Genomic DNA, 24,818 nt, shown 5'->3' on the forward strand with positions numbered 1-24,818 from the left:
ACATCTTTCATGAACTACTGAAATACCAGTTTTTTCTAGTTTCTTAAAACTATTCCAAATGCCAAATACCTTCTTTCAGGCTATCAGCATCTTGGCCACTGTTGCTGAAGCTTGAAGAGGCTTCCTTTTGCTCTTGGCATACAAAGAACATATACAGACAAACCCATTAGCCTTGCTTTTAGCACACATCTACTTTATTCTTCCTGTCATATCACTATGAATCTCTTAGGTTTTTTTATTTTTATTTTTTAAAGGTTTTATTTATTTGACAGAGAGAAAGCCAGAGAGGGAACACAAGCAGGGGGAGTGGGAGAGGGAGAAGCAGGCTTCCCGCGGAGCAGGGAGCCCGATGCGGGGCTCGATCCCAGGATCCTGGGATCATGACCTGAGCCGAAGGCAGACGCTTAACGACTGAGCCACCCAGGCACCCCTCTTAGGTTTTTTTAAAATGTTCCTCTGGAAGGCCTCAATGGGTCACACATTCCCACACCCTGGCTTGCCCTCTGATAGTGTTTGTCACATTTTATTAAAATTATTCAGTGCTAGCCCTACTAAACTATGGGTTCAGTGAGGGTCAGAAGAAGAAAATTGAGACATTAAAAAATTCCTCAAAGATTTACCTTTTTTTTTTTTTTTTTTTAGAGAAAGAGAATGCAGGGCGGAGAGGGAGAGAATCTTAAGCAGGCTCTAGGCCCCTACAGAGCCCGATGCTGGGTCCCATCTCACAACTCTGAGATCATGACTTCAGTGAAAATCAAGAGTTGGACGCTCGGGCGCCTGGGTGGCTCAGTTGGTTAAGCGACTGCCTTCGGCTCAGGTCATGATCCTGGAGTCCCTGGATCGAGTCCCGCATCGGGCTCCCTGCTCAGCGGGGAGTCTGCTTCTCCCTCTGACCCTCTTCCCTCTCATACTCTCTCTCATTCTCTCTCTCAAATAAATAAATAAAACCTTTAAAAAAAAAAAAAAAAAAAAGAGTTGGACGCTCAACCGACTGATCCAGCCAGGTGCCTCAAAGATTTACTTTATTAAAGGATGGAGTAGAGTAGGGTTCCCATTTTAGTTTTTTTTTTTTTTTTTTTTTAAGATTTTATTTATTTATTTGAGACAGAGAGAATGAGAGAGAGAGCACATGAGAGGGGGGAGGGTCAGAGGGAGAAGCAGGCTCCCCGCCGAGCAGGGAGCCCGATGCGGGACTCGAGCCAGGGACTCCAGGATCATGACCTGAGCCGAAGGCAGTCGCTTAACCAACTGAGCCACCCAGGCGCCCTAGTTTTACATATATAGTAGTACAACTGCTAAATTAGGGACATAAAGATGTTATAGATACATGTAATAAACAGTTAAATAATAATGCAACACAGAAAAGTCATTCTGAGATTATTTCAACAATATATCAAGAATAATCTCCCTAGGGGCGCCTGGGTGGCTCAGTTGTTAAGCCTCTGCCTTCAGCTCAGGTCATGACCCCAGGGTCCTGGGATCTAGCCCTGCATTGGGCTCCCGCTCGGCGGGAGGCTTGCTTCTCCCTCTCCCACTCCCCTCCGCCCCCAGCTTGTGTTCCCTCTCTCGCTGTCTCTCTCCCTGTCAAATAAATAAATAAAATCTTTAAAAAAAGAAAAGAGAATAATCTCCCTACATGCTAAAACAGCATTTGCTAAAACTGCTGAGGGTCAACATTCCTAACCTGTTAAAAGTGTCTTACTCCAAAAGACTGTGTGATGCTTAATGAGGAAACCCTAGAAATGATCCTATTTTTTTAAAAAAGAGCTTTTTTCAAGGTTACTATCAAACATAATTAGAAAAAAAAAATGGGGAAAGAAGTAAAAATCACTCATAGATGGTAAGTTTACTTGGAAATATGTCTATGGGTGTCCATTGAAAGTGGTTCGTTGAAGTAACAAGTAATAGGTTTGAAGATAAATTGGAAGGGAAATAAATATGGGAATAATTAGATATATGTACAGATGTTACAGATGAGGAAAACATTAAAATACTGACACAAATGAGACCTTAAATGGTAAATCATACCATGTCTAAGAAATTTCAACATAAAGATAAATCTCCCTTTTCTTTTAAGATTTTATTTATTTATTTGACAGAGAGGACATGCGAGCAGGGGGAGTGGGAGAGGGGGAAGCAGGCTTCCCGCCGAGCAGGGAGCCCGATGTGGGGCTCGATCCTAGGACCCCAGGATCATGACCCGAGCCAAAGGCAGATGCTTAACAACTGAGCCAGCCAGGTGCCCCAAAGATAAATCTCCTAAAGAAAAATGTAAGTTTATAAAAATTCCAATAAAAATAACAGGATTTTTTTTGTAACTACACAAGTTGATTGTAACATTCATATGGAAAAATAAGAATAACCATAATGTGAAAAAGTAGAATCATACAGGATAACTAGACCTACCAGATATTAAAATGTCACAAAAAGTAAAATGTTGATACTGGCACCTGACTAGCTTACTCAATGAATAGAACAGATAAAAGGAAGTCCAGAAATAGACTCTGAATTAAATTTAGAAAGTACAATAAGAAAGCATGGTTTTTCCTTTAATCGTGTAGTATCCCTTGGGGCGCCTGGGTGGCTCAGTCGTTAAGCGTCTGCCTTCAGCTCAGGTCATGATCCCGGGGTCCTGGGATCGAGCCCTGCTGCATCAGGCTCTCTGCTCCGCAGGAAGCCTGCTTCTCCCTCTCCCACTCCCCCCACCACTTGTGTTCCCTCTCTCGCTGTGTCTCCCTGTCAAATGAATAAATAAAATCTTTAAAAAAAAAAAATATCGTGTAGTATCCCTTTGCCTTCTGAGTTAAAAAAACAAAACGAAGAGTACTTAAAAGGAATGAATTATGTGACTAGATTTTTTAAATTCTGTATGGAGGGGCACTTGGCTGGCTCCATCAGTAGAGCATGCAACTCGATTTCAGGCTCATGAGTTCAGGCCCCATACTGGGCATAGAGATTACTATTAAAGTATTAAAAAAAGTAAAAAGGGCGCCTGGGTGGCTCAGTCATTAAGCATCTGCCTTCAGCTCAGGTCATGATCCCAAGGTTCTCCCTTTCTCCCCCTGCTTGTGTTCCCTCTCTCGCTGTGTTTCTCTCTGTCAAATAAATAAAATCTTTAAAATAAATAAATAAAAAGTAAATAAATCTCCATTTAGTGTATCATGACATAACAAACCACCTTAAAACTTAATGGTTCAAACAAGTATTAAAATTCTTCAGGTTGATAGGGCTCAGCTGGGTGGTTGTGTTCTACATGGACTTGGCTGGAGCTCTAGCCATTTGGAGGCTTCATTCAGCTGGAGCTGTAGACTTGAAGTGCTTTGGTTCTTTTGTTGTGGCCTCTTCACAGTGGTTGGGATTTCACATGGCAACTGGGTTCCAAGTGGATGAAAAAAGATCTTAAAATTTTGTCTCGGGCGCCTGGGTGGCTCAGTTGGTTAAGCGACTGCCTTCGGCTCAGGTCATGATCCTGGAGTCCCTGGATCGAGTCCCGCATCGGGCTCCCTGCTCGGCAGGGAGTCTGCTTCTCCCTCTGACCCTCCCCCCTCTCATGTGCTCTCTCTCATTCTCTCTCTCTCAAATAAATAAAATCTTTAAAAAAAAATTTTTTTTTTGTCTCTTCTGAGAAAAAGTTACTTCTGCATTCTGTTGGTGAAAGCCATTTATAGGGCCCTTCCAGATGCAGGTAGAGTAGAAATTGATTCCACTATGAGAAGAATGGCAAATAATTTGTGGTCATCTTTAGTAAACCACAAGCATATACACATATATGTATATACAAAGTGTTTCTTTATAGAAAATCCTTAGAATACACAAGAAATGATTGGTAAGTGGGTTGCCTTTATGTAGGGGAACCCAAGTTGGGGAAAACTTGTGTTCTTTGAATTTTATTATATGTAATACTTGTTCAAAAATCACTTAAACCTCCTCTTGCCTGTCCTCCCACCCACCCCCCCCCCCGCCATGCCACTGCTAAAAGAGCCACTGGTTAATAGTTCTCTATTTTTAAATAGCTTAAAGTATAGGAATGACCTGGTTTCAGGGCATTAAATCTGTTAAAAAAATAAGTAGATGGTGGACTGTCAAGAGATTGAGACTACAGCTCTGGTGAAGGCAATATCATGTAATGCTCAAGCTCTGTGTTTGGATTGATATAGAACTGGGTTCAGATCCTGGCTTTTGTCACTATTTAGCTGCATCATCTGCAAGCTTCTTAATCTCTTACATAAAACAGGAATAATGGTACTTTACCCTCAAAAATTATAATAATTAGAAAGTATTATCAGCTGCTTAGTGATTGTGTGGTATCAAATACATGTCCTCAATATGTCTCCTGTGCAAAACTGTAAAAGGTCTTCATTATCAGCGCAAATCCAGATTCTTTCCTGGTGTTTAAAGTCTTACATAACATAGCTGTATCAAGCTTGTCACTTAGACCTTTCAAAGTCTTAGCAGAAATTCTTGCTTTGTAGCCTCATTCTTTACCATCCCTGGTGCACACTTCACCCACTCCCAAGTAACCTAAACCAACGTAGAGCTCTTGATTCATCTCTACTCACAGCCAGGCCCACCTTGAGGCCAGACTCCTTGTCCATTCGCCATCAGACTATGATCCTTAAGAGCTGGCAATTGGTCATTGAATCCCTACCCTTGTAATGTGTCCTTAATGAAATAGGCATTTAATGACTGAAATCTTGTATTAAGTTTGGTTTGCAATGTGTCTTTTTGCTGATGAGCCACTAAATAAATAATTACTCAATGATAAAGTTTGACTTTTCTTCTTTGTATGATCACCAGATGGCATTACAGCCTTATACAAAAGCACGGGTAAGTGCATATCTTAGTTCTAAGATGCATTTGTTTCTAAATGAGGAACAGAGCCTCTTGTTTCATCTAAGTGCTGGAAACAACATAAAGGGAAGTCTTAGCCAAGATTACTTGGAATCAAAGGCTCACCAAGTGGAAAGCAGATACGGTTTTGAATGGAAGATTCGAGATTCACAGAGGAATTAGGATCCCCCAAAGTTTCATTACAGAGCGAACCAGTAGGCTTTAAACATCACTTATCAGAGGAGCTTCAGTTCTTGATGGTTATACAACATACATGGAGATGTGGGATTGCAGTTCCACTCTTCACTATGGCTATTTAAAAATTGTCCCTTAGGGGCACCTGGGTGGTTCAGTCAGTTAAGCGTCTGCCTTTGGCTCGGGTCCTGATCCCAGAGTCCTGGGATTGAGTCCCACATCGGGCTCCCTGCTCCACGGGGAGTCTGCCGCTGCTTCCCCCTCTCTGTCTCTAATGAATAAATAAAAATTTTTTTAAAAAAATTATCTCTTCTTCAACTCTAGCCCTCAAGGATGACTTAGTCACAAAATTGAAGTCACCTGAATATAATTCCCAAGGCTTCAACCAAACCTAATGAGAACTCTACACCATCCTCTCCAATGTCTCCTGTTAAAGTCATGTCTCCTTTCTCTGGATCCTATTTTAGTGTCCATTACAAATTGCCCCTCCTTTAACTTGTTTTCTCTTCAATCCTTTCCTAAAATACCCTTCCTGCCAACATTTTAATTGTGCTCAAAACTCCTGTAGTAAGGGGTGCCTGGGTGGCGCAGGCAGTTGAGCGTCAGACTCAGGTCATGATCTTGGGGTCCTGGGATGGAGCCCCCCTTCGGGCTCTGTGCCCAGTGTGGAGTCCACTTGAGATTCTTTCTCTCCCTCTGCTCCTCCTGCTTATGCTCTCTAAAATAAAATAATCTTTTTTTAAAAACCCACAAAACTCTCAGAGTAAAATGAAAAACTCAACCCTGCTTTCTCCAGCCAAACCTTTCCTGCATGGGGTAGTTTCCATCTTTCTGTTTCAATACACCTCTGGTCTGACTTCCTTTCCCACTTTATTGGAAGCAAGTCCATAATGTTAAGGATGATGTCCATGTTGCTAAATCTTTTGTAGATGTTTTTAGTCCTAGTCTTCCCTGTTGATAGCATCTGACCCTGTTGATCACTTTGACCTCTAACTATTTTGGCTGTCAAGACAGTACAATTTGTGTGCCTCCCTGCTCTTCCCAAACCTTTTTGCTTCCCCCGCCCCCAACCTCTGTACTCACTTGGTCTCCACTGCCACTCAGCTCTACCTGATTTTCTCAAGGTCCTAAGTCCTCTCTTCACTGTACTATCTCCAGCTAAACTTTGAAATCCCATTGCTTTATTTATGTCATTAACTCAAATGTGCCACTAACCTACATCTCTTTCCCCTGAGCTCAAGACCCATAAATACCACTCCTTACTTTAAAATTGATGCCAAACATCTTGCCCTATGGTTTCCCCTCCTGGTACTCTGCCAGTGCCACTTAATAGCACTGCTAACCATTGAGTTGTCATTCATTCATGACCCTTCCCTTCCTCATCTTCAGTTTCCAGTCAAATTAACAAGAGTTAAGTTCTGAACTAGACGATCTCTTCAATTCTCTACTGGTCTCTGGTCTTCTCCATCTTTGCCCTCTGCACTATCTTCACAGAGGACCCTGAACGATTTTTCAAAGATGGCGAGTCTGATTCAGCAGTCAAGATTTTAAAAATTTGAGTGCTATTAGTATTTGTATTCACTAATTTACTTCAGGCTTCAGGTGACTGCTGGTCCCTCTGCATTTAAATTTGAAAACCCAGGGAAATGGCCCTTTCCTGGAGCCCTACTGCAGTTTCTCAAAGTCTACCTCAGGATTTTCACATGTGTAATTCGGGAACCTCTATCAGTCTCAGGAGCGTTTTACATTCAGTCAAATTCATAGTGGCGGCGGTGGTCTTTCTTTGAATGGGCTGGATTCTCTATCTTCCGTCTCCATGACCCTCCACGGAATTACTGATTAAAAGCCGGCTAAAATGGTATAGGTTTCCCCGTCTGGCGCTTGGCAAATATTGAGAATAATCAGAATAGAAATCGGGTCTAAGCTACTGACTCCCGCGACTCGCTTCTAACGCATACCCTATTTAAATTTTGCACCATGCAGTTAAGGGTTGGAAAAAAGCTTTTTTGGGGAATGGGACTCGAACTCGTAAACTATAGCGCTCTATCCATTTCCCGCCACAGGCGGGCTCCAGAATTAGAGAACAACGACCGTCGTTGAAGGCGCGGATGGTGTGCGCGCCCTGAGTAGGGGGAGGGGCCTGGCGCGCGCAGAAACAGGACCCGAGAGGAGGTGGGGGTGGGTGTACTCTCTCGCGAGAGCGGGTTTGTTCTTGGGCTACAGCCGCCGCTGCCACCTCTTACCAGCGCCGTTGCTGCGGGGGATTGTGGGAGCCTCCGCGTCCCGCTCGCTAGGAGAGAGCTACCTCTCCTTTTCCCTCTCCCTTTCCTTAAGGTAGGCGTGAAGCGGGTAAGAATCGGGGTGGGGTGGCCGGGGGCTCTCCGCGTCCGCCGGGAGGAGGCAGGGACGGCGACAGGGGCCGCGGGGAGCCGGCGGCGCGCCTTTCTTGCTCGCTCCCGCTCGCCCGCTCTGCCTCCCTCCTCGTTGCGTATGTGAGCCGCCTCATCGGCGGCCGCCATGTTAGGAGCGCAGTGGCGGCGCAACCAGCCTCCTCGGGCGGCGGAGGTGAGCGGTCCCGGAGGGAGACACGCGGCCAGCCAAGGGCCCGGGGTGCGGCGGGAGAGTCGGGGGGCGCCGAGGGCAGCCGATCGGCAGAGCTTCCCGCGTCCTGGGCTTGCTGTGGGCGGGGGCGGGACGACGAGCCCGTTACACGCGGGCTGCAGCTCTGAGGCGAAGGGAGGAGCGCTCGAGGCCTGAGGGACTGGCTATCCATAGGGGGCCTGCCGTTTGGGGAGAATAGTTAAAGCAGCGAAGTCTTAGAATAGCGCCAGCCCCAGATAGGTGTTTGCTTTTTTTCCCCCCCCCCCCTTTGCCCCTTTAAATTGTGAAGCAAAATGGAGGATTTCGCAGACTCTGAAAGCTTAGCCGTTTGAGCAGCGTTTCTTTCTTCTCTTAGTGTCACGGCGGCCTTCGCTCTGCTTTTGGCCGATAGCTTCATAGCGCCCCCTAAGACTCCCTATCCGCCGCCCACACACATCCGCGCGGGATTTTAGCCGGACCTCAGAAACAATTCCTCCCCACCCCCATCGCGTAAAAATGGCCGAAAAATGAAACGTTAACGCTTGTTTTTCGTATTGCGTCGTGGAGAAAGCCTTCTGCAGTAGGCTGCGAGCGAAGAGACTTGTTTAGAGAGTCACCTCCTATTCCTTTTCTCTTTATTAAGATATTATCAGTCTGCGTTCCTCTAAAGAGGATCGTGTGTTGTGGGACCTTCCGGTTTCCAGACAAAGGGCTTGGAGTACCGTGGCGTAGTCGGCGCATCGTTTTTCTTTTCATTGCTAGCCTTGTGCCATATTCGGTGTTTTACAGGGACTCTTCCCGTTTGCCGTGGGAAGATTCTCCTAGATGTTTTTCCTGCTCTGTGGCCCTATACTGTGGAATATTCCTATTGGATCAGTTACAGTTTTCCAGACAGATATTTCTAGAACGCTTATGGCGATTCCGAAATTTCTAGTCTTTGAAGCGCGCTGGAATAATGCGAGAGTCGTTTATTTCCCAGGTCTTAGTCATGAGATTTTTGTCTTTATGCTGCGTTCTTTTGGATAGAGCTTGGCTTAAGATTTTTAAGTAGTCAATAAAATACAGTTTTCTCCCAGATAAATTAAAACAGTTGTACTCGACGGTCAAAAATTCTATTTTAGGCTATTTTCATAAAGGTTGAAAATAAAATTTCCTTTTGAAAACTAAGTGGCTCGGTCATCTCTGCGCAGTCTGTCGTCATAATTTTTCAACAGTAATGTTTTAGAAATGGAAGGTGGGCAAAGATTTTTGTTGCAGAAACGCTGTGTATGCCTTTTGTACTTAACCAGAATGTTTTTGCAAACTTGAAATTGAACACAATTGAAGTACTAAATAAAGATTGTTCTGGTTTGTTATGTACGACTGGGAAAAGAGATCTTTAGCCAGATGTTTGTGGTGAAGTGCTTTAAATTTACAATTTTTCCCTGGCACTTAACATTTATATGGTTATAACATTAACGTATATTTTACCCACAGAGGAGATTTTCACACAACTCCCTTCTCAGCTATGTTTACGTGAAGCTGCCTTTACATACCATTTTGAACTAATGCTAAAGGATTTAATCACTCTTGGTCTGATCATGTATGTTAAAGGAGTCTTTAAACATAATTTCATTAATGTTTTTAGGGTATTGTAAATGTTAAATAATATAACAAGTGAGTTAATGATAGGTAAACAAATGTTAGCATGAGGAAAGCAAGTAAATTGTCTTACATGACTTCAGAAATAAATGTGATTCAAATCCCTAGTTTCATAGAAGAAAAGATTAAAGCCCAAGGAGGTGGTGGCAATATAAACAGTGGCAGTGCTGCGGGTGTGTTCTAAAATGCTTGCGTCTTGATTGGGTACTTGATTCAGACTCATGTTATAATAAATAGGCTTAAAAATGGAATATACTTAAAGGAGTTTATCCTAAGGGAACAGTATACAAAAGATTTGTGTACATCATTGTAATCTCCGTTATCAAGCTTGCTAAAAGTCTGAAAGATTTAACACTTAGAGATGTGCTAATTATAGTGTGGCCATCTGATGGAAATCTATATAGCTCTTTAAAACAATGTTTTAAGAGGAGAGTAATGATGGGGAAAATAATGGAATATAGTATTACTTGGAAAGGAAATAGTAAAACTGCTGATCCCAGATTTGATGTCTTTTGTGTTGGTTTTTAAAGGAACTTTGTGAATAAGCATAAAAATGGAGATGTACCAAAAAATTTTCTTAGCTCTGGATGTTGGCGTTGGCATTACCGGTGATTTATATTTCTTTCCTTGTGTTTTTGTGACATTTCCACGAGAAATTACATTTATTTTTGTAGGTGGAGGGCAATGAAACATTTTTTATACATGCTAGACTGCTTATCATGTTTTGTTTCTTTAGGCCCTTGTGTATTTTTGAGAGGAATTGAGATAAAAGGGAGCCAGTTTCTTTAAGTCTGAAGTGCAGAGTATTCAGAAGTGGCAGAAAGTAGTGTTTATTATGTAAGATACCCTGGTTATTACGTGTAGACAAATGGAGGAATCCGAAGACATCCTTATGTAAGAATATTTAATTTACCATTATGGGGACTGATGGTAATTAGGTTACAGTGTGAAGTGCAGCCATTAAACTATTTTAAGAATGATCAAAATCAAAGAATGGGGTAATGGTTTGTTAAAGTGTTATTCATAGCGCATCTTAAAAGGTACTTTTAAAAAAAATTCTTTGTTTTTTAAATATATTCTTTTAGAGTTGCATTAAAACTGTCCCACACTTGTGGCAGCGGGTTTGGGATGGACAATACTGAGTTCTTTGAGGATGCGGTGGAAGGGTTGTAGACAGTGTAGTTTCACAGTTTTGTATATGTATACACGTGGTTATTGCAAGGAAATGAAGCTCTGTAATTTATAGTTCTTAGCTATGTATTGGGCCTTCTCATTGGATCATTGGAATTGAGAGCTCTGAAATTCTTGATTTAAAAAAAAAGTTTACATGTACAAAATTTTATTGGATAGTTAAAATGAGCAGAGAGAAAAGCCAGTGGTTTGAGAGAATTGTATATATGTAGCTTTAAAAGATATTTGTAAGTGGTTTTTAAAGTTTGCTTCTTTAGCTTTTGACTTACTGCATGCAGCCTGTGTCTATCATAAGCTTAAATACAAACATGTAATACAATACGAGTTACATGATAAAGTGCTGTTATCTTGCCTGACAAATATAATTACTGTGGCAGGTCTGAGTAGATGGAGTGCCTTTGATATGATGCAGCTTCCACATAATTTCCAGCTGTGTATCAAACTTCAATGTTCTCTGCATATATAAGGCTCAAGACTTTGAAATTAAAATTTACATGAAATAGCAATGGAATTTTTTTTTTAAGACTTTATTTTATGTGAGAGAGAGAGAATGAGAGGGGGGAGGGTTAGAAGGAGAAGCAGACTCCCTCCTGAACAGGGAGCGCGATATGGGACTCCATCCTGGGACCCCAGGATCACGACCTGAACCGAAGGCAGTCGCTTAACCAACTGAGCCACCCAGGTGCCCCAAATAGCAATGAAATCTTAAGGTTAAATTTTTTAAAATAAAAAATTTTGTTTTAGTTTAAAAAGCTTTTCCAGGTTCAAAGGTTAATTGATATAAAGAGCTTGCTTTTTTTGGAAAGTTTTTGAAATATCAGATCTGACATTTCTCTTTGATCTACAGTCCCAATAGCTTGTGGGTGTTGGTGCCTATTTTAAAATACAAACAAGTCGTAGGAAAACAAGGTGAATGAAGGGAGGGTGAGGTAATCCCAGCTACTGCTGCTGGATGAGAGCAAAGGATGATACCTATGGTAGATGTCCTTCTGGGCAGCAATAAATGTAGCAAGTATGGAAAGTAATCAGTTGATGTTAGGTTCTAAATAGGATCTTAGATTTGCAGTATCATTGATTGCTAATAAAGGTAAGTTTCTGATCTTTCGAGATTTGTATGGTTGTTTTTTTCCCCTTTGTGGCAATTACTAAGATATTAAATATCTCCCTTTGGTATGGTAACTTTTATAAGAACCTATTCCATACGTGAAAATTTAAAATCAAGTGTTTGAGCCCCTGTTGAGTATCAAAGAATTACAAACATTTGTACTTAAAAATTCTTGATGCAAGAAAATGTGGAACAGCAGAACACTTACAGTGCTTAACTGAGTATCCTTGTATGGGCTATAGTATTCTGAAAGAGAACCACAGAGGAGGGAGTTTAAAACTTGAAACTGCCGGAGATACCAAGAAATATTCCTACCAACATTCTTGGTAATGGCAGGAAACTGGAAACAGCCTAAATGTTCGTCATCTGCAGAATAAATAAGTGTATGTGCCGTGTGGTTATGTATATTGCAGTGAAATGTAGGTTTAATGCATGTATGAATCAGTTTTTTAGAAGTAGGTAAGAACAGTCCATACATATTAAAAGTCAATTTGCATAAGATTCATAAATGCAAAATTAACACCTTTTTAAAGATGTATATATTAAGTGATAAAACTTAAAAAAAACAAGGGACTGCAGAAAGGGAAGATGAAGGCATTGGAAATTGGTAGGTAAATGGTATCTAAGATGTTGTTAGCGTTCCCTTTCTAAACTTTGGTGTTGTATACACTGTGGTTTGTATATGAACTGGCATGATATAAGGGGGGGGGCAGCGCTGGGCCTTAAGAGAATTACTAGTATTAATGAAGAGGGGAGATAGTCCAGCAAATATATTTACACAAGTACTGAGCAGTCCCTGTGACTGCTTCTAAAATATTTTGCATAAGGTGTTGGCTTATGGTGGAAAATAGATTTCGAGAAGTAGGATGCAACTAGAATGTGAAAGGCATTGAATACCATGGTGTGCTTTTCATGTGGTAAGTAGGAGGGAGTAATGTGTTTTTTAGCAGGGAGTATATAAAATAGTGATGTTTTGGGAGGTTTGTATTGGAAGCTGTAAACACGGATGCAAAGAGGCCAACTGAAAAGGCAGGAGGACTGGCTATCTCCAGTAAGATTATGGCAGGGAGTCAGGGAAGTAAGGACTTCTTTTTGAAGGATGAGAAGATAATTTAAAGGTAGATTCGTAATGGAGAATAAAGGAAAAGGTTTTTTGTTGTTGTTGTTGTTTAAAGATTTTATTTATTTATTTGACAGAGAGAGATAGCGAGAGCAGGAACACAAGCAGGGGGAGTGGGAGAGGGAGAAGCAGGCTTCCCGCCGAGCAGGGAGCCCGATGTGGGACTCGATCCCAGGACCCTGGGATCAATCATGACCTGAGCCGAAGGCAGACGCTTAATGACTGAGCCACCCAGGCGCCCAAGGAAGAGGTTTATTTTGTCCAGTTGCCCTAGCCTCTGCTTTTCTTCAGTGTTCTTGGTCACTACCAGCCTTTAAATCTGACGTCTTTTAAAGCTTACTTGTGGTTCAGTAGCAAAATTCAAATATGAATTCCAGCTTTGAAAGGAAAATGAATGAGGCACTAAAGTTGACATATGAAATGGGGAGTACAGTGCAAGTGAAAGGTTTATAAGCTCTTTATTGTGTGTCTCCGGGTCAGTCCTTCTGCATCTAAGGTTTTTCTCATTGGTTGTTAGGATCAGATTGCATTGGATTTTAGGGTCATCTACATAAAAGTAGGTGATTACTACAGTCCTGACCACGTGTCCGAAACCATTCTAAGTGTTTTATGTGGACTAATTTATTAAATGTTTACAGTCTTATGAAATGGGTATTTTCTTGCCCATTTTACAAGTGAAAAAACAAAACAAATGTTAAATGATTTGCTTAGTCAGCTATTTTATAGTAGAACTAGCATTCACATCAAGGTATTTGGTAAAAAATCTCCATATATACCATCCAAGTCCTGACCGGATCCGACCCTGCTAAAGTCTCCATATATACCAAATTAAAGAGTTGTACAAATTTTGTGGGAACTGAGAGTTGAATATAAAGTGGAAGGAAATGTGTCGGGTGCAGAATGGCACCTTGAGGAAAACCACTAATTCTGAGAAGAAAGTAAGACAAGCTAGTATCAATATCAAATCGAGTCACAAGTGTCAGGTAAATGGAATAACTTTCCATCCTGCATTGCTTTAATCTAAAAATTTTTAATGTCTAATTGAAAGTCGCTAAGAAAAAATTTAAGTGTAGGAAGAAGAAAAATATTCCAAGCCTGAATAGGAATCCCTCCTGATTGTTTTCTGTTTTAGCAGCTGAAGGCATTTTGCAACAAACACTCTTATATCATTAGCCTAAGGATCAAGAAGTGGGCTAGAAGTTGAATCCAGGTCTGTAAAATGGATTAAGAATGATAATCGTAAAGGACTTTTTCAGCCGCCTCAGCACTACTTTTTACAATGTTTTTTTCCTCAGGTGTGATGAGATGCGTATTGCTTTACACAAAACTGAAATGAATAGAGCTGGGACTTTATTTCCTAAGAGGTTTGTGAACTATTAGTAGTTCATTTTATTATGAAAAAAACCTTTTAAGTCACTCAAAGGTATGCCATTCTAAAATGAGATTATGGCACTGAAGAACCACAGATTAAAGTATAAGGTTTCAAAGTGGTTTAAGCTCTCTATATAAAAGATTGAGTAATTCCTCAGATAGTAAATCCATTTTTAAAAACCATACTCTTAAGATGTATGTTACAAAATCTATTAAGAAAAGATAGTGACGTGAACTAACATTAAAATAAAAATTTACTAACTTTAAGTTGGAAACTATGTTGAATTGTGAGACCATTTTAAATTAATTAAAAGTGTGAAACTTTAAGGAATAATTAACCTAACCGTTCACTGTAGTTGGAAATGAATCAGGTGCTTGGTTTACAAATTCTGACCACAGGAATCTGTGCTTTTGTGTGATTGATGACAAAAATTAAGCTGCTACCTTCCGAAATGATGCTTCTTTGAAATTACTAATAGTGATCTTTCCCTCCTGTCTATTGGTGACGATTAGAATTTTTTTTTTGCTATATTGGTATTGTTGGTTGCTACCTTAAACATACTTGGCGTATTTTCTTTTTTTCTTTTTTTTTTTTGACAGAGAGCACAGGTAGGCAGAGAGGCAGGCAGAGGGAGAGGGAGAAGCAGGCTCCCCGCTGAGCAGGGAGCCTGATGCAGGGCTCAATCCCAGAACCCTGGGATCCTGACCTGAGCCGAAGGCAGACGCTTAACTGACTGAACCACTCAGGCGCCCCTGGCATATTTTCACACGAATAATTTAACAAATCACAAGGGTGTTTGGCTTTCATAGAACGTTTGGGAAATGTGAAAAAAAAATTTAAGATTTTATTTATGAAAGAGAGAGAGTACAAGCAGGGGGAGCGAGAGAGGGAGAAGCAAGGCTCCCCGCTAAGCAGACACAACCAACTGAGCCACCCAGGTGCCCCAAAATCTGAAAATTTCTTAACACCCACTTGTGTTTTTAATTCAGAAGGAGGAAAAATACTATAAGCTACAGTTTTCTAGCTGTTGCTTTTTTAAGTTTTTCTAAGATTGAAGGGTTAAAATGTCAACATAAAGGTATTTTTCCTTAAGCATCTCTACAAGCTTTTATGATTATACGTGCATTAAAAATAGTTGTTTTTAGGATGCGGTTATTTCACATAATTGAGAACATAACTAAAGTTTGATATGATAGTAGTTAGATACTTTAAGACGTAGCGTTTTAAAATTTTGAATTTAAAAGCTGAAGGATTTTTTTCTATAATGTTTTAAAGAACCAAAGTCCTCTTACGCTCATTTTAGTAATCCTGCTAAATAATCCTCTGGAAGAATGAATAATGAGACAAACTTATTTTACATAGGAAATCTAGATGGGGAATGACCATTTGCTTCTCTTTACCATGAACTTTGTGGGTGTGTTAAGCTGTAATCGTGTTCTGTAGTTATTTTAGTATTCCACTTCTTTTAGTTGAAGAAAGTAAATCCAATAAAGCTATTGATGGAATGGAGAGACTTCAATGTTACTAAGTGAAACTTACTTCTTAACCATACATACAGTTATTCAGATGTTGACCGTGAAGTTAACATTTTTAGTAGCATTTATACTTATGTCATGAACTAGGTTTAAGTTCCAGGTTAATTACTTAGAATTGTCCCATGTTTCCTGATTTTAGGGTGGAGATGCTGCCTTTTTTGGAAGTGAAAGTTTTTTTGCATTGATGGGCATTAAGATTTTAATGGATAAATTGGATTTTGACATTACATTCTAGAGTAGTTATTTCAAAGGAACTATTTTTGAACTTTCTTACCCTGTAGTATAGTGTACTATGGGAAGGCAGTTTTATAATATGGGGAAAAACAGTACAATAAGCTACTCTTTTTTAAAAAGTAATTTAGTAAACACCTCACTGTTGTGCTAACCTTAATAGGCAGTAGGTCTTGCTTAAATGAGCCTTTTAAAATGGCTTGTCATTTTATTATCCCTGACTGAAGATACTAATGGAACTATTTTTGTAAGTGCCCTTTGAACAGTGCTGTCATGTCTGATTTCTCTCAATTTGTTTTAATGAAAAAAAAAATTAAGACTTTGGTTATTTGTGTTCTGGTCAAAAGTCTGACTTAAGTCACTTTTCACTAATAATGTTCTCATGTCTTTGTGTGGGGCTGCATTTAAGTTGAAACTCTTGAGTCTCAAAAATAATTATGGTTAGTCTTACGAGATTACAAGTTGTCATGGGATTTACATTGTCTGTCTCGCTCTTTTTCTGAGTTTTCCTGACATCCATTTTCTGTTTTGTCTTAAGGTTATCTTTTATCTTTACTTCTCTTAACCTTTCCTTTTTCAGATCCACCCTTTTCATATGTGCTATAAAGAAAAGTAATTGAGATCTCTGTAATCCAAGAGTCATTTCCTTAAAGTATGGTCATTTTAAAAATTTTACATATTCTTAATACTATTGTATAATTTCCCTAAGGGAAAGGATTAGTCCTTAAAAAAAAAAAAAGAAAAACTGGCTTTTCTGTATTACACAGCTTTGTCTGTACCATGAAGCGCAAAACTGCCATTAATAGTAATACTGCTACTTCGAAATGCTGGTTTTAGAAAACCCTCTTAAAGGTTTTGATCTTTTAAAATAAAGTATACATGAAAATTTAGAGGGTCCTGTTAATGTTTGCAGTTTTTCAGCTGCCATTCTGTATGGCATTTTCTATAAGACCTACCAAGGAAACTGTCATCCAAAAAGGTCCACTTACTCTTGTCTTTATTATTCTTAAAGCGTAAGTAGTTTATATAGTATATCTCATCTAGAACTAGTTTCTTTAGTATCTTTTCTCAGTTTCATCTCTCTTGGTGTGCAAAAACATCTTCTGTAATTCCAATCACCTCTGATAGCATTTCTGTGTCTTTTTAACTTTGTTACATCTTTTTGTAAAATCTAAGTCTTGCCTGCAACTTTTTTTTATACTTCTCTACCACTGTATGTCCAGTGTTCCTTGCTTTATTCGATCATTGGTGGAATTGGTCCCATAATAGACTTGTAACTATTGAATATTGCCCAGTTTTTAATGTAATAAAGTTTAATAATATTAAACCACGAGTGCTTAGGTGTATGGGTGATCAAATGTATGAAACTTAACAGAGCAATGCTTCTTAATTGAATTATGTAGCAAACAACTTTAGACTTAACCTCGGTATATAGTTGTGATTATAAAAAATTATTTCCTCAAGAACATTTGTTATGTATGTCATTTGATATTTTATGAGAATCATATGTAAATGCTTTTCAAATTCGTCTGTAACAATTTGAGATAAAATAGTAATTTAAGGAAGATAATGACAGTAATTTCATCCAGAAACATATCTTGGGGGATTGTGTTCAGAATTTAAAATTTTCAGGTGAATGGGCTAATCTTGTGAAAAGTTTACAGAAATCTGTGTAAGCACAATACCATTTTCATTTTTACCTGTTTTGAGCTCTAGAAGGTTCTGTAGCCCAGAGTATTAAATGAGCTTTGATGGATCCTAACTTAGAGGGGAGTTTCACTTCTTTTAAATCACTTATACTTCCTGTACCTGGGTTTTTTCTTTGGCGTTCTCCTATTTCTATATTGACCATATTTAGTTCTTTTTAATATTAGAAATAAGCACTGCCTGATATAGGATGGATAGTAAGAAGGCAGTTAGTTATATGGCTTAAATTTATGCAGAAATCCTGAAACTAGGAAGTCACTTATTTTTCTTCACATCTGTCTTTACCTCAAATTGATTTTGCTGCATAAAGGTCTCGACTATTGTGTTTGGTCTTAGATCTTATACCTAGGTACTTGGTCCTAAGCTTCATTTACTTGTGATTTTACTTGGTTCTTTCTGATAGTAATAATAGGTCTCATTTTCTAAAGCAGAATACAGCTGATTCATCTGACTTGCTGACCTTGATTTTTTGTTTGTTTTTAGTCTTCTCCTGGAACTTAAACATCATACTATAGGTGTATTTTTATTCTTCCAAAAGAAGAGACCCATCTGTATTTTTATTGAAATTTTGATGTACTCAGACATCTAATCCTTCAATTGAAATGTTTTTAAATTCAGTATGGAATTCCCTTTAATAAACTTTGGCATGAAAGACTACTTTTTAAATATCTATATGCAGGCTCTGCATACATCTGGAATCTGTTTAAGATATGTAATAAATTCCTTGTAAGTTTGAGATCTTAAATGTTTTTTTTTAAATCAACATGATGCATAAGTTTTTTTTCTAAAAAAAACAGCATCTACTTAAAGGGATTTATGACTAAAATTGCTTATTTTTCTACAGAGTTGTCTGCTGGTTCTCAGCTTGAAGAAGATTCTACAGTCCTTATTGATCCTTTTTCTTGGCGTTACCATTTTTTGAAGCAAAGTTAACCTAGTTTGCTAGTTTGAGCTTTCTTTTTGGCCTTCTTTAAGAAAAAATTTTTTTTAAGTCTATAAACTAGACAAGAGATAGTTCTACAATGTCCAAGTCATTCCAGCAGTCATCTCTCGGTAGGGATTCGCAGGGTCATGGGCGTGACCTGTCTGCAGCAGGAATAGGCCTTCTTGCTGCTGCTACCCAGTCTTTAAGTATGCCAGCATCTCTTGGAAGGATGAACCAGGGTACTGCACGCCTTGCTAGTTTAATGAATCTTGGAATGAGTTCTTCATTGAATCAACAAGGAGCTCATAGTGCACTGTCTTCTGCTAGTACTTCTTCCCATAATTTGCAGTCTATATTTAACATTGGAAGTAGAGGTCCACTCCCTTTGTCTTCTCAACACCGTGGAGATGCAGACCAGGCCAGTAACATTTTGGCCAGCTTTGGTCTGTCTGCTAGAGACTTAGATGAACTGAGTCGTTATCCAGAGGACAAGATTACTCCTGAGAATTTGCCCCAAATCCTTCTACAGCTTAAAAGGAGGAGAACTGAAGAAGGCCCTACATTGAGTTATGGTAGAGATGGCAGATCTGCTACACGGGAACCACCATACAGAGTACCTAGGGATGATTGGGAAGAAAAAAGGCACTTTAGAAGAGATAGTTTTGATGATCGTGGTCCTAGTCTCAACCCAGTGCTTGATTATGACCATGGAAGTCGTTCTCAAGAATCTGGTTATTATGACAGAATGGATTATGAAGATGACAGATTAAGAGATGGAGAAAGGTGTAGGGATGATTCTTTTTTTGGTGAGACCTCGCATAACTATCATAAATTTGACAGTGAGTATGAGAGAATGGGACGTGGTCCTGGCCCCTTACAAGAGAGATCTCTCTTTGAGAAAAAGAGGGGCGCTCCTCCAAGTAGCAATATTGAAGACTTCCATGGACTCTTACCGAAGGGTTATCCCCATCTGTGCTCTATATGTGATTTGCCAGTTCATTCTAATAAGGTGAGTTAATGCAACAGATACTTCTAATTTCTTTTACATTGTAGTGACTATTCTGTATTTACCTATATCTTTTACTCTAATTCTGTAGTCTGGTGACACTGAGTTGATCAAGAATTTTTATGCTTTTGAGAACACTTTATTTGGAAGGTAATTGTTTTTGAGCATTAAACCAGGGCTTTACATTAATACAATCTGCCTAGATGACTTCTAGCCACAAAGCTGTCATCCACTGGGATTATCTTGTTGGTTTTTGGCATCAATATGTTCTTCTTAACCATATATTTAAGCAGGTTTTTTGTCTGCTTTGTTGAATTGTTTTAAGTATTTTTTTTTTTTTTTTTTGCAGTCAATGTGCTCTGCCATTCAGGATGCTAGATTTCAGCTCTCCATCTGTCTTGATTGCTGATTTGTATGTAGTAAAGATGTATTCTTGAACAATTCTCTTTTTTTCCTTATCTGTGGCTACAGGGAAAGAGTTAATGTAGAGCCCTGGTGTTTGTTTCAGTATGTTTCATATTTTAGATTAGTTCATTCTTCTTTTTTAATTTCCCTTTAACACAAACTCTCATACTATGACTGAAATTTTTCATCATTTTTTTTTCTCCTTTTCCACAACTTTCTTAAACATACTTCAAAACTCACTTTTTATTATCCCATATTGCATCTGTCCCTTTAGAGACTTGGAAAAATCAACTACTGCAGTATCCTGCTCTATGTTCCTCATAAGCATATTCTTTTTCTGACTAGGCTTAGACTTCTGGTATAGTCATTTGAGAGGAAAAACAAAATATATATATATATATATATATATATCTAATTCTCCTTTGCTTTAATTATCACATCTAGCAAAATGGGAGCTTTTTCAAAATGCCCTTATAAATACATTGTCCTTTCTCTTCCGTTTTCAATGTTACTCGTTCTCACTGAATTTTTTTTTCGATATATAGTGCAGTTGGCTTAAAAGTCAACATAACAGCACTCTAATAGCTTGATCTATGCTCTCTGACCGTCCATATTTCCTGATGTGCTGTACAGTTACTCTACTTACCATGTTGCTGCCATGAAATTGATTTGATGATTACTCTTCAGGGTTTTTTCTTTAAGGTAACATCTGGAAGGGTCATTTCTTTTTCATATCTCTCCCTTTAAAATGCATTTTTTAGTGACTTGATTTTTTTGAGTAAACTAAATCATAGATGATGAGTGATTTTGTTTTTAATATTCTATTTAAAAGTATTACCAGTCACTCCCTTTTCTGTTTCAATCTCAGTATTTTTGCCTCAGATAATTAAGAGACTTCTTTTATTTGAATTTACAGAATACTTTGAAAAATGTCTTTAAGAAGTTAATTCTTAGCCAAGTTTATGTGTTTCTATAATACAAAAATCTTTTGAATTAGTGTATAATAGTTTTAAGTACAGCACAAACAAGGAATATTTTAATCTTTAATCCAAATAAAATAAACTAACATTGGATGCTAAATTTAAATTCCTAGGTTAATTTTTATTGAAGACGTAGCCCTAAACTCATAAAAGTTAAGGAGTTTTATTTACTAGGTGTCTTTAGTGTTGTCTTTTTTCCAAATACGTTGGATAAAGTTTTACCTCTGCTGGGAGTTGATTTAATGAAAAGGTCCACAAAACTTTGGTGACTCAGTTTTTTCTGTTCTTGCCTTTTTGCAGAATTGGCAATATGATCAGTGTTCTCAGATAGGATCTCTAAATTCCAAGCAAAATAGCTACAGTGTCTCAAATGAAAAGTGATTCTGAGGGACTTAAAATCTTTGCTAATGGAGTCCTCATACATCAAGAGCTGTTGCTGGAAATCTTATTCTGACTTTGAGCAGTATTTACCCTTGTTGTTTGCACATAGAAAAACACTAAAGGAACACAAAAGGAAACCACAAGAGGGCTTTAATCAGAGAAAAGTTTCTATATTATATGTGATTAATCTTTTCTCTCCAAATTTTGCTGCCTATTAGTTCCTGAACAATAATATTAATAAATCACTATAGTTAAATGAGTCTAAATTAACAAGAGAACAGTTTTAAAATATCTGATGAAACTTTGGATTCAAGAGTAAGATACCCTGCCTAGTGCAAGAAGTATTTTAAACCTGTAAAAATGCTTAGGCCCTAGCTGGTTTTGGTATTATGCCACAGTATTGGGAACATTTAAGAATTACTTGAGGCCCTTTGATTGATTGATTGATTGGCCCAATATACAAATATAAATTTTGTAAATTTAAAGAAGTTTAAGCACTTGGATTCTCAATGTATTCCAGTTTCCTTAACATAGCTCATGTTTTCTGGGTATCTGTGTTATTGAAAAAATAATTATTTACCTTTAGTTGTGGTCCTTTCTCATTTTATAGCTGATATAGAAACAACGACTTGAGAGAAAATTCCTGTGGTGAAAGTAGATAATGAAAATTTTTAAACATTTAATCCTGCTCTCTGGTATTGCTGCATAACTTGGAAAATCTGTTCTTTTCACTTAGTGGTAGTGTTAAATAGCTTACATGAGCAAAACTTCATCTTACTATGAAATAAGGAACTTTTAGGTGAAAAACGTAATCTAATTTGTCATCATTATTTGATATTTTAAGTGACTTTCAGTGATGGTGTTGCTTTTATTTCTTTTAGGTCATTTTAGAATGTCAAATTGCTTTTCTCCACAACCTCAAACTTCCCTCAAATTCTTTTCGCTTTAAAGCAAAGTGCCCGCTACAACCTTTTCACTGTCTTGTCACTTGGGTTCATATTTTTCCTTTTAGTATTATTCTAGAAGCCCTTAAATTCTTTATTCTGCCATTCCAGAAGTGCTTCTCCCAAATTATCCTTTCTTTATATAATTTAGGTATCTCAAAGACATCAAGATGAATATAGTTTTCCTACAGAACTTCTACATTCAAACCGTGAATCCTTTTACCTTAATCTGATGTGAAAGCTACCTCAATGTAGAATCAAGGATATAGGTTTTTTAAAAACCCTTTTGACTCTTAATCCTCACTTTAAACCAAAGATCCGGTGTGGTGTAGTGCAGATTAGGAATGGGTTGGTTTGGGAGGTACATAATAATTCTTTGATCTTAGCCTTCCTTCTAGTACTTTGAAAGACCAGCTACACTTTTACCATAAATTTGAAACTTTAAAGAGCATAGAGGATTGGATATAAATAGTTTTCTGTTCAACTAGATACCCTTTCCATCTCCTATGAATTAGAAACGTGCCTAATAGGGTAACTTTTACTCCTCTCCCAACACACTGCTTCTCAAGGACATTTTAAATAAAATCTATTTTTAGTTCAGAAAATTCTAAGTTAAGGTATTTGTTTAATCCCTCTTACGAATTTTGTGAACTTTACCTATGGCGCCTCTTCTTAACAGCCATTTTAAAAGTGTCCTCCAATAAGTCAGTGGTCTGTTGCTTTGCAAGTACAAACTTTTTATATCCCAAATAACTGGTTGTGGAGCCAGCTGGAGAGATTTCTTCAAGTTCCTTAGCTGTTAGCCATTATTTTTAAAAGACAATCTAGATTTGAGATAACAGTTTTCATAGTTCTTTCACAGGATTTAGTTAATTCTTCTAGGGCAGAGGAAGTTTGTAAGCTGTTGTAATATAAATCCATTTTTTTTAAATTAGGTTTATAAAATACCATTCTGAAGCTTTTCAAGAAGGTATCTCTTGTAATTTGGTTTCTTATTTTAGTTCAGCTCTAAGTGAGACCCCCTTTTAAAAACATTGCCTGACCCTGTTTTATATTCCAAATACAATGTATTAGGTAGTGTGGATGTGACAAAACTTGCCTCATTTTGTGGGAATTTGTAAAACAACGATACTTGTAAAGCAGGAATTGTAAAACGAGATAGCTTTATAAGCAGTGTAATGACAGTTCATTTTTTTTTTTTTCTTTTTTGAGCACTTCTTATGTGCCTGGCAATGTTCTGATAAGCAGTTTACCTTTAGTCATTCACTTTACACAAAATCCTAGGAGAGTATTGAATCATAGTAAATTTCAATAATACGTACCAAGGATTCATGTCTACTAAGTGGCACCTTGGGAATGGAACCTAGGCAGTCTGACTGCAGAGCCTACTTTTCCGAACTACTCTTTCTTCAGTTGTCTAAAAATTGATCATTTATATGTGCATTTTTTAAAAAAGGAAAGCTTATTTGCATAAAATAGGAAAGAAGTTAATCCCTTAAATTAAAAATAACCACAAAGGAGCACAAATATCGATGAATATAGTGTTTCCGCTCCCTAAAATTTGGAAACAGACATTCCTGAAATTTGCTTCTTTACTTTTGGGAAATATAATGGGAGCTTAGTTTTTTGATAAATGGGGAGCATTTTCTAGAAAAGCCATTACTGTTGAATCTTAGCTTTTCATGGCTGTAGTACACTTGGAACATGCCTCAAAGCTGGATAAAATGATGAAAGTCTATTTTTAACTACATTTATAACATTTCTAGAAAAATAGAAGCATGGATATTTTACCATTGAGTTATATAAAAGTAGTTCTAATGATACAATATATATAATCCAATTTGGTCCACAGCAGAGAATAGTATGTCTAGCTGATCTCAAGGTCAGTTATTATTCTTGATCTTTATTAACTCTATCTCTTCCCTATCAGGTCTGTTAGTATGTTAACCAAGTTATCCAGTTTTTCCAAGAATGTGCATGGCGTATTTGAGGGCAGGATCATGCTACAAGGATTCAGAGAAATGGTTTTAAATTAATTCATTGTGACTAGTGAATGGTCAGGTGTTTCTACCGTCTGTCATACTGCATATAAATTAACTTCCTAGAGTTTGGTTCAAATGAAAATATTTTAGCTTTATTTTTGTTAATTCTACTAATTTACTTTGCTGCAGGAGTGGAGTCAACATATCAATGGAGCAAGTCACAGTCGTCGATGCCAGCTTCTTCTTGAAATGTAGGAGTTTGAAATACCTTTAAAGCATCCGTACCGTGAATCAGAAACAGCCATTGATTGGTTTTGGGGAGTTCATCATTTGCTTGTAATATCCACATTGTTACCACTGCATAGTTGATACTGACCAGACTTTACCAATTATAAACAAAATGTTTAGATCTGGAATCTCTCTTTCGGAATATTAGGTTCAGTGATAGTGGTATTTTGTTATTTAATATTACTTGTAGGACAAATAAACAGTGGCTCTTTTTCTACAAATTGCAAGAATTTTTAATAGACTTAAAGATGGCCTTTGATACATAGAATATTCTGACTCAAGCATTTTCAATAACAGTTAATACATGCTCTAAAAATATAGAAGATAGAGAAAAGGGGAAAAGTCGTTAGAAATTACAAGTTGTCAAGCAGAATCCGTCAATATACATTTTTTGCTTTTG

General features: G+C 38.0%; 1 protein-coding gene across 5 annotated transcripts in view; it reads left to right on the forward strand.

The window, feature by feature from the left end:
• MATR3 (matrin 3) overlaps positions 1 to 24,818 on the forward strand; it is a 46,803-nt gene that overhangs the window by 10,299 nt on the left and 11,686 nt on the right. For 3 of the 5 annotated variants that reach the window (XM_021701942.2, XM_044916693.1, XM_021701946.2), the window contains exons 5-6: positions 18,352 to 19,441; positions 24,320 to 24,381. In XM_021701942.2, the coding sequence (XP_021557617.1) occupies positions 18,530 to 19,441; positions 24,320 to 24,381 (974 nt within the window). In that variant the 5' untranslated portion in view covers positions 18,352 to 18,529. Of the gene's footprint in view, positions 1 to 7,233; positions 7,360 to 18,351; positions 19,442 to 24,319; positions 24,382 to 24,818 lie in introns of those variants that run through there. The other 2 variants (XM_021701943.2, XM_021701945.2) reach the window with 1 other exon arrangement.

This window comes from Neomonachus schauinslandi, chromosome 7 (assembly GCF_002201575.2).
Source record: "Neomonachus schauinslandi chromosome 7, ASM220157v2, whole genome shotgun sequence".
Lineage (NCBI taxonomy): Eukaryota > Metazoa > Chordata > Mammalia > Carnivora > Phocidae > Neomonachus > Neomonachus schauinslandi.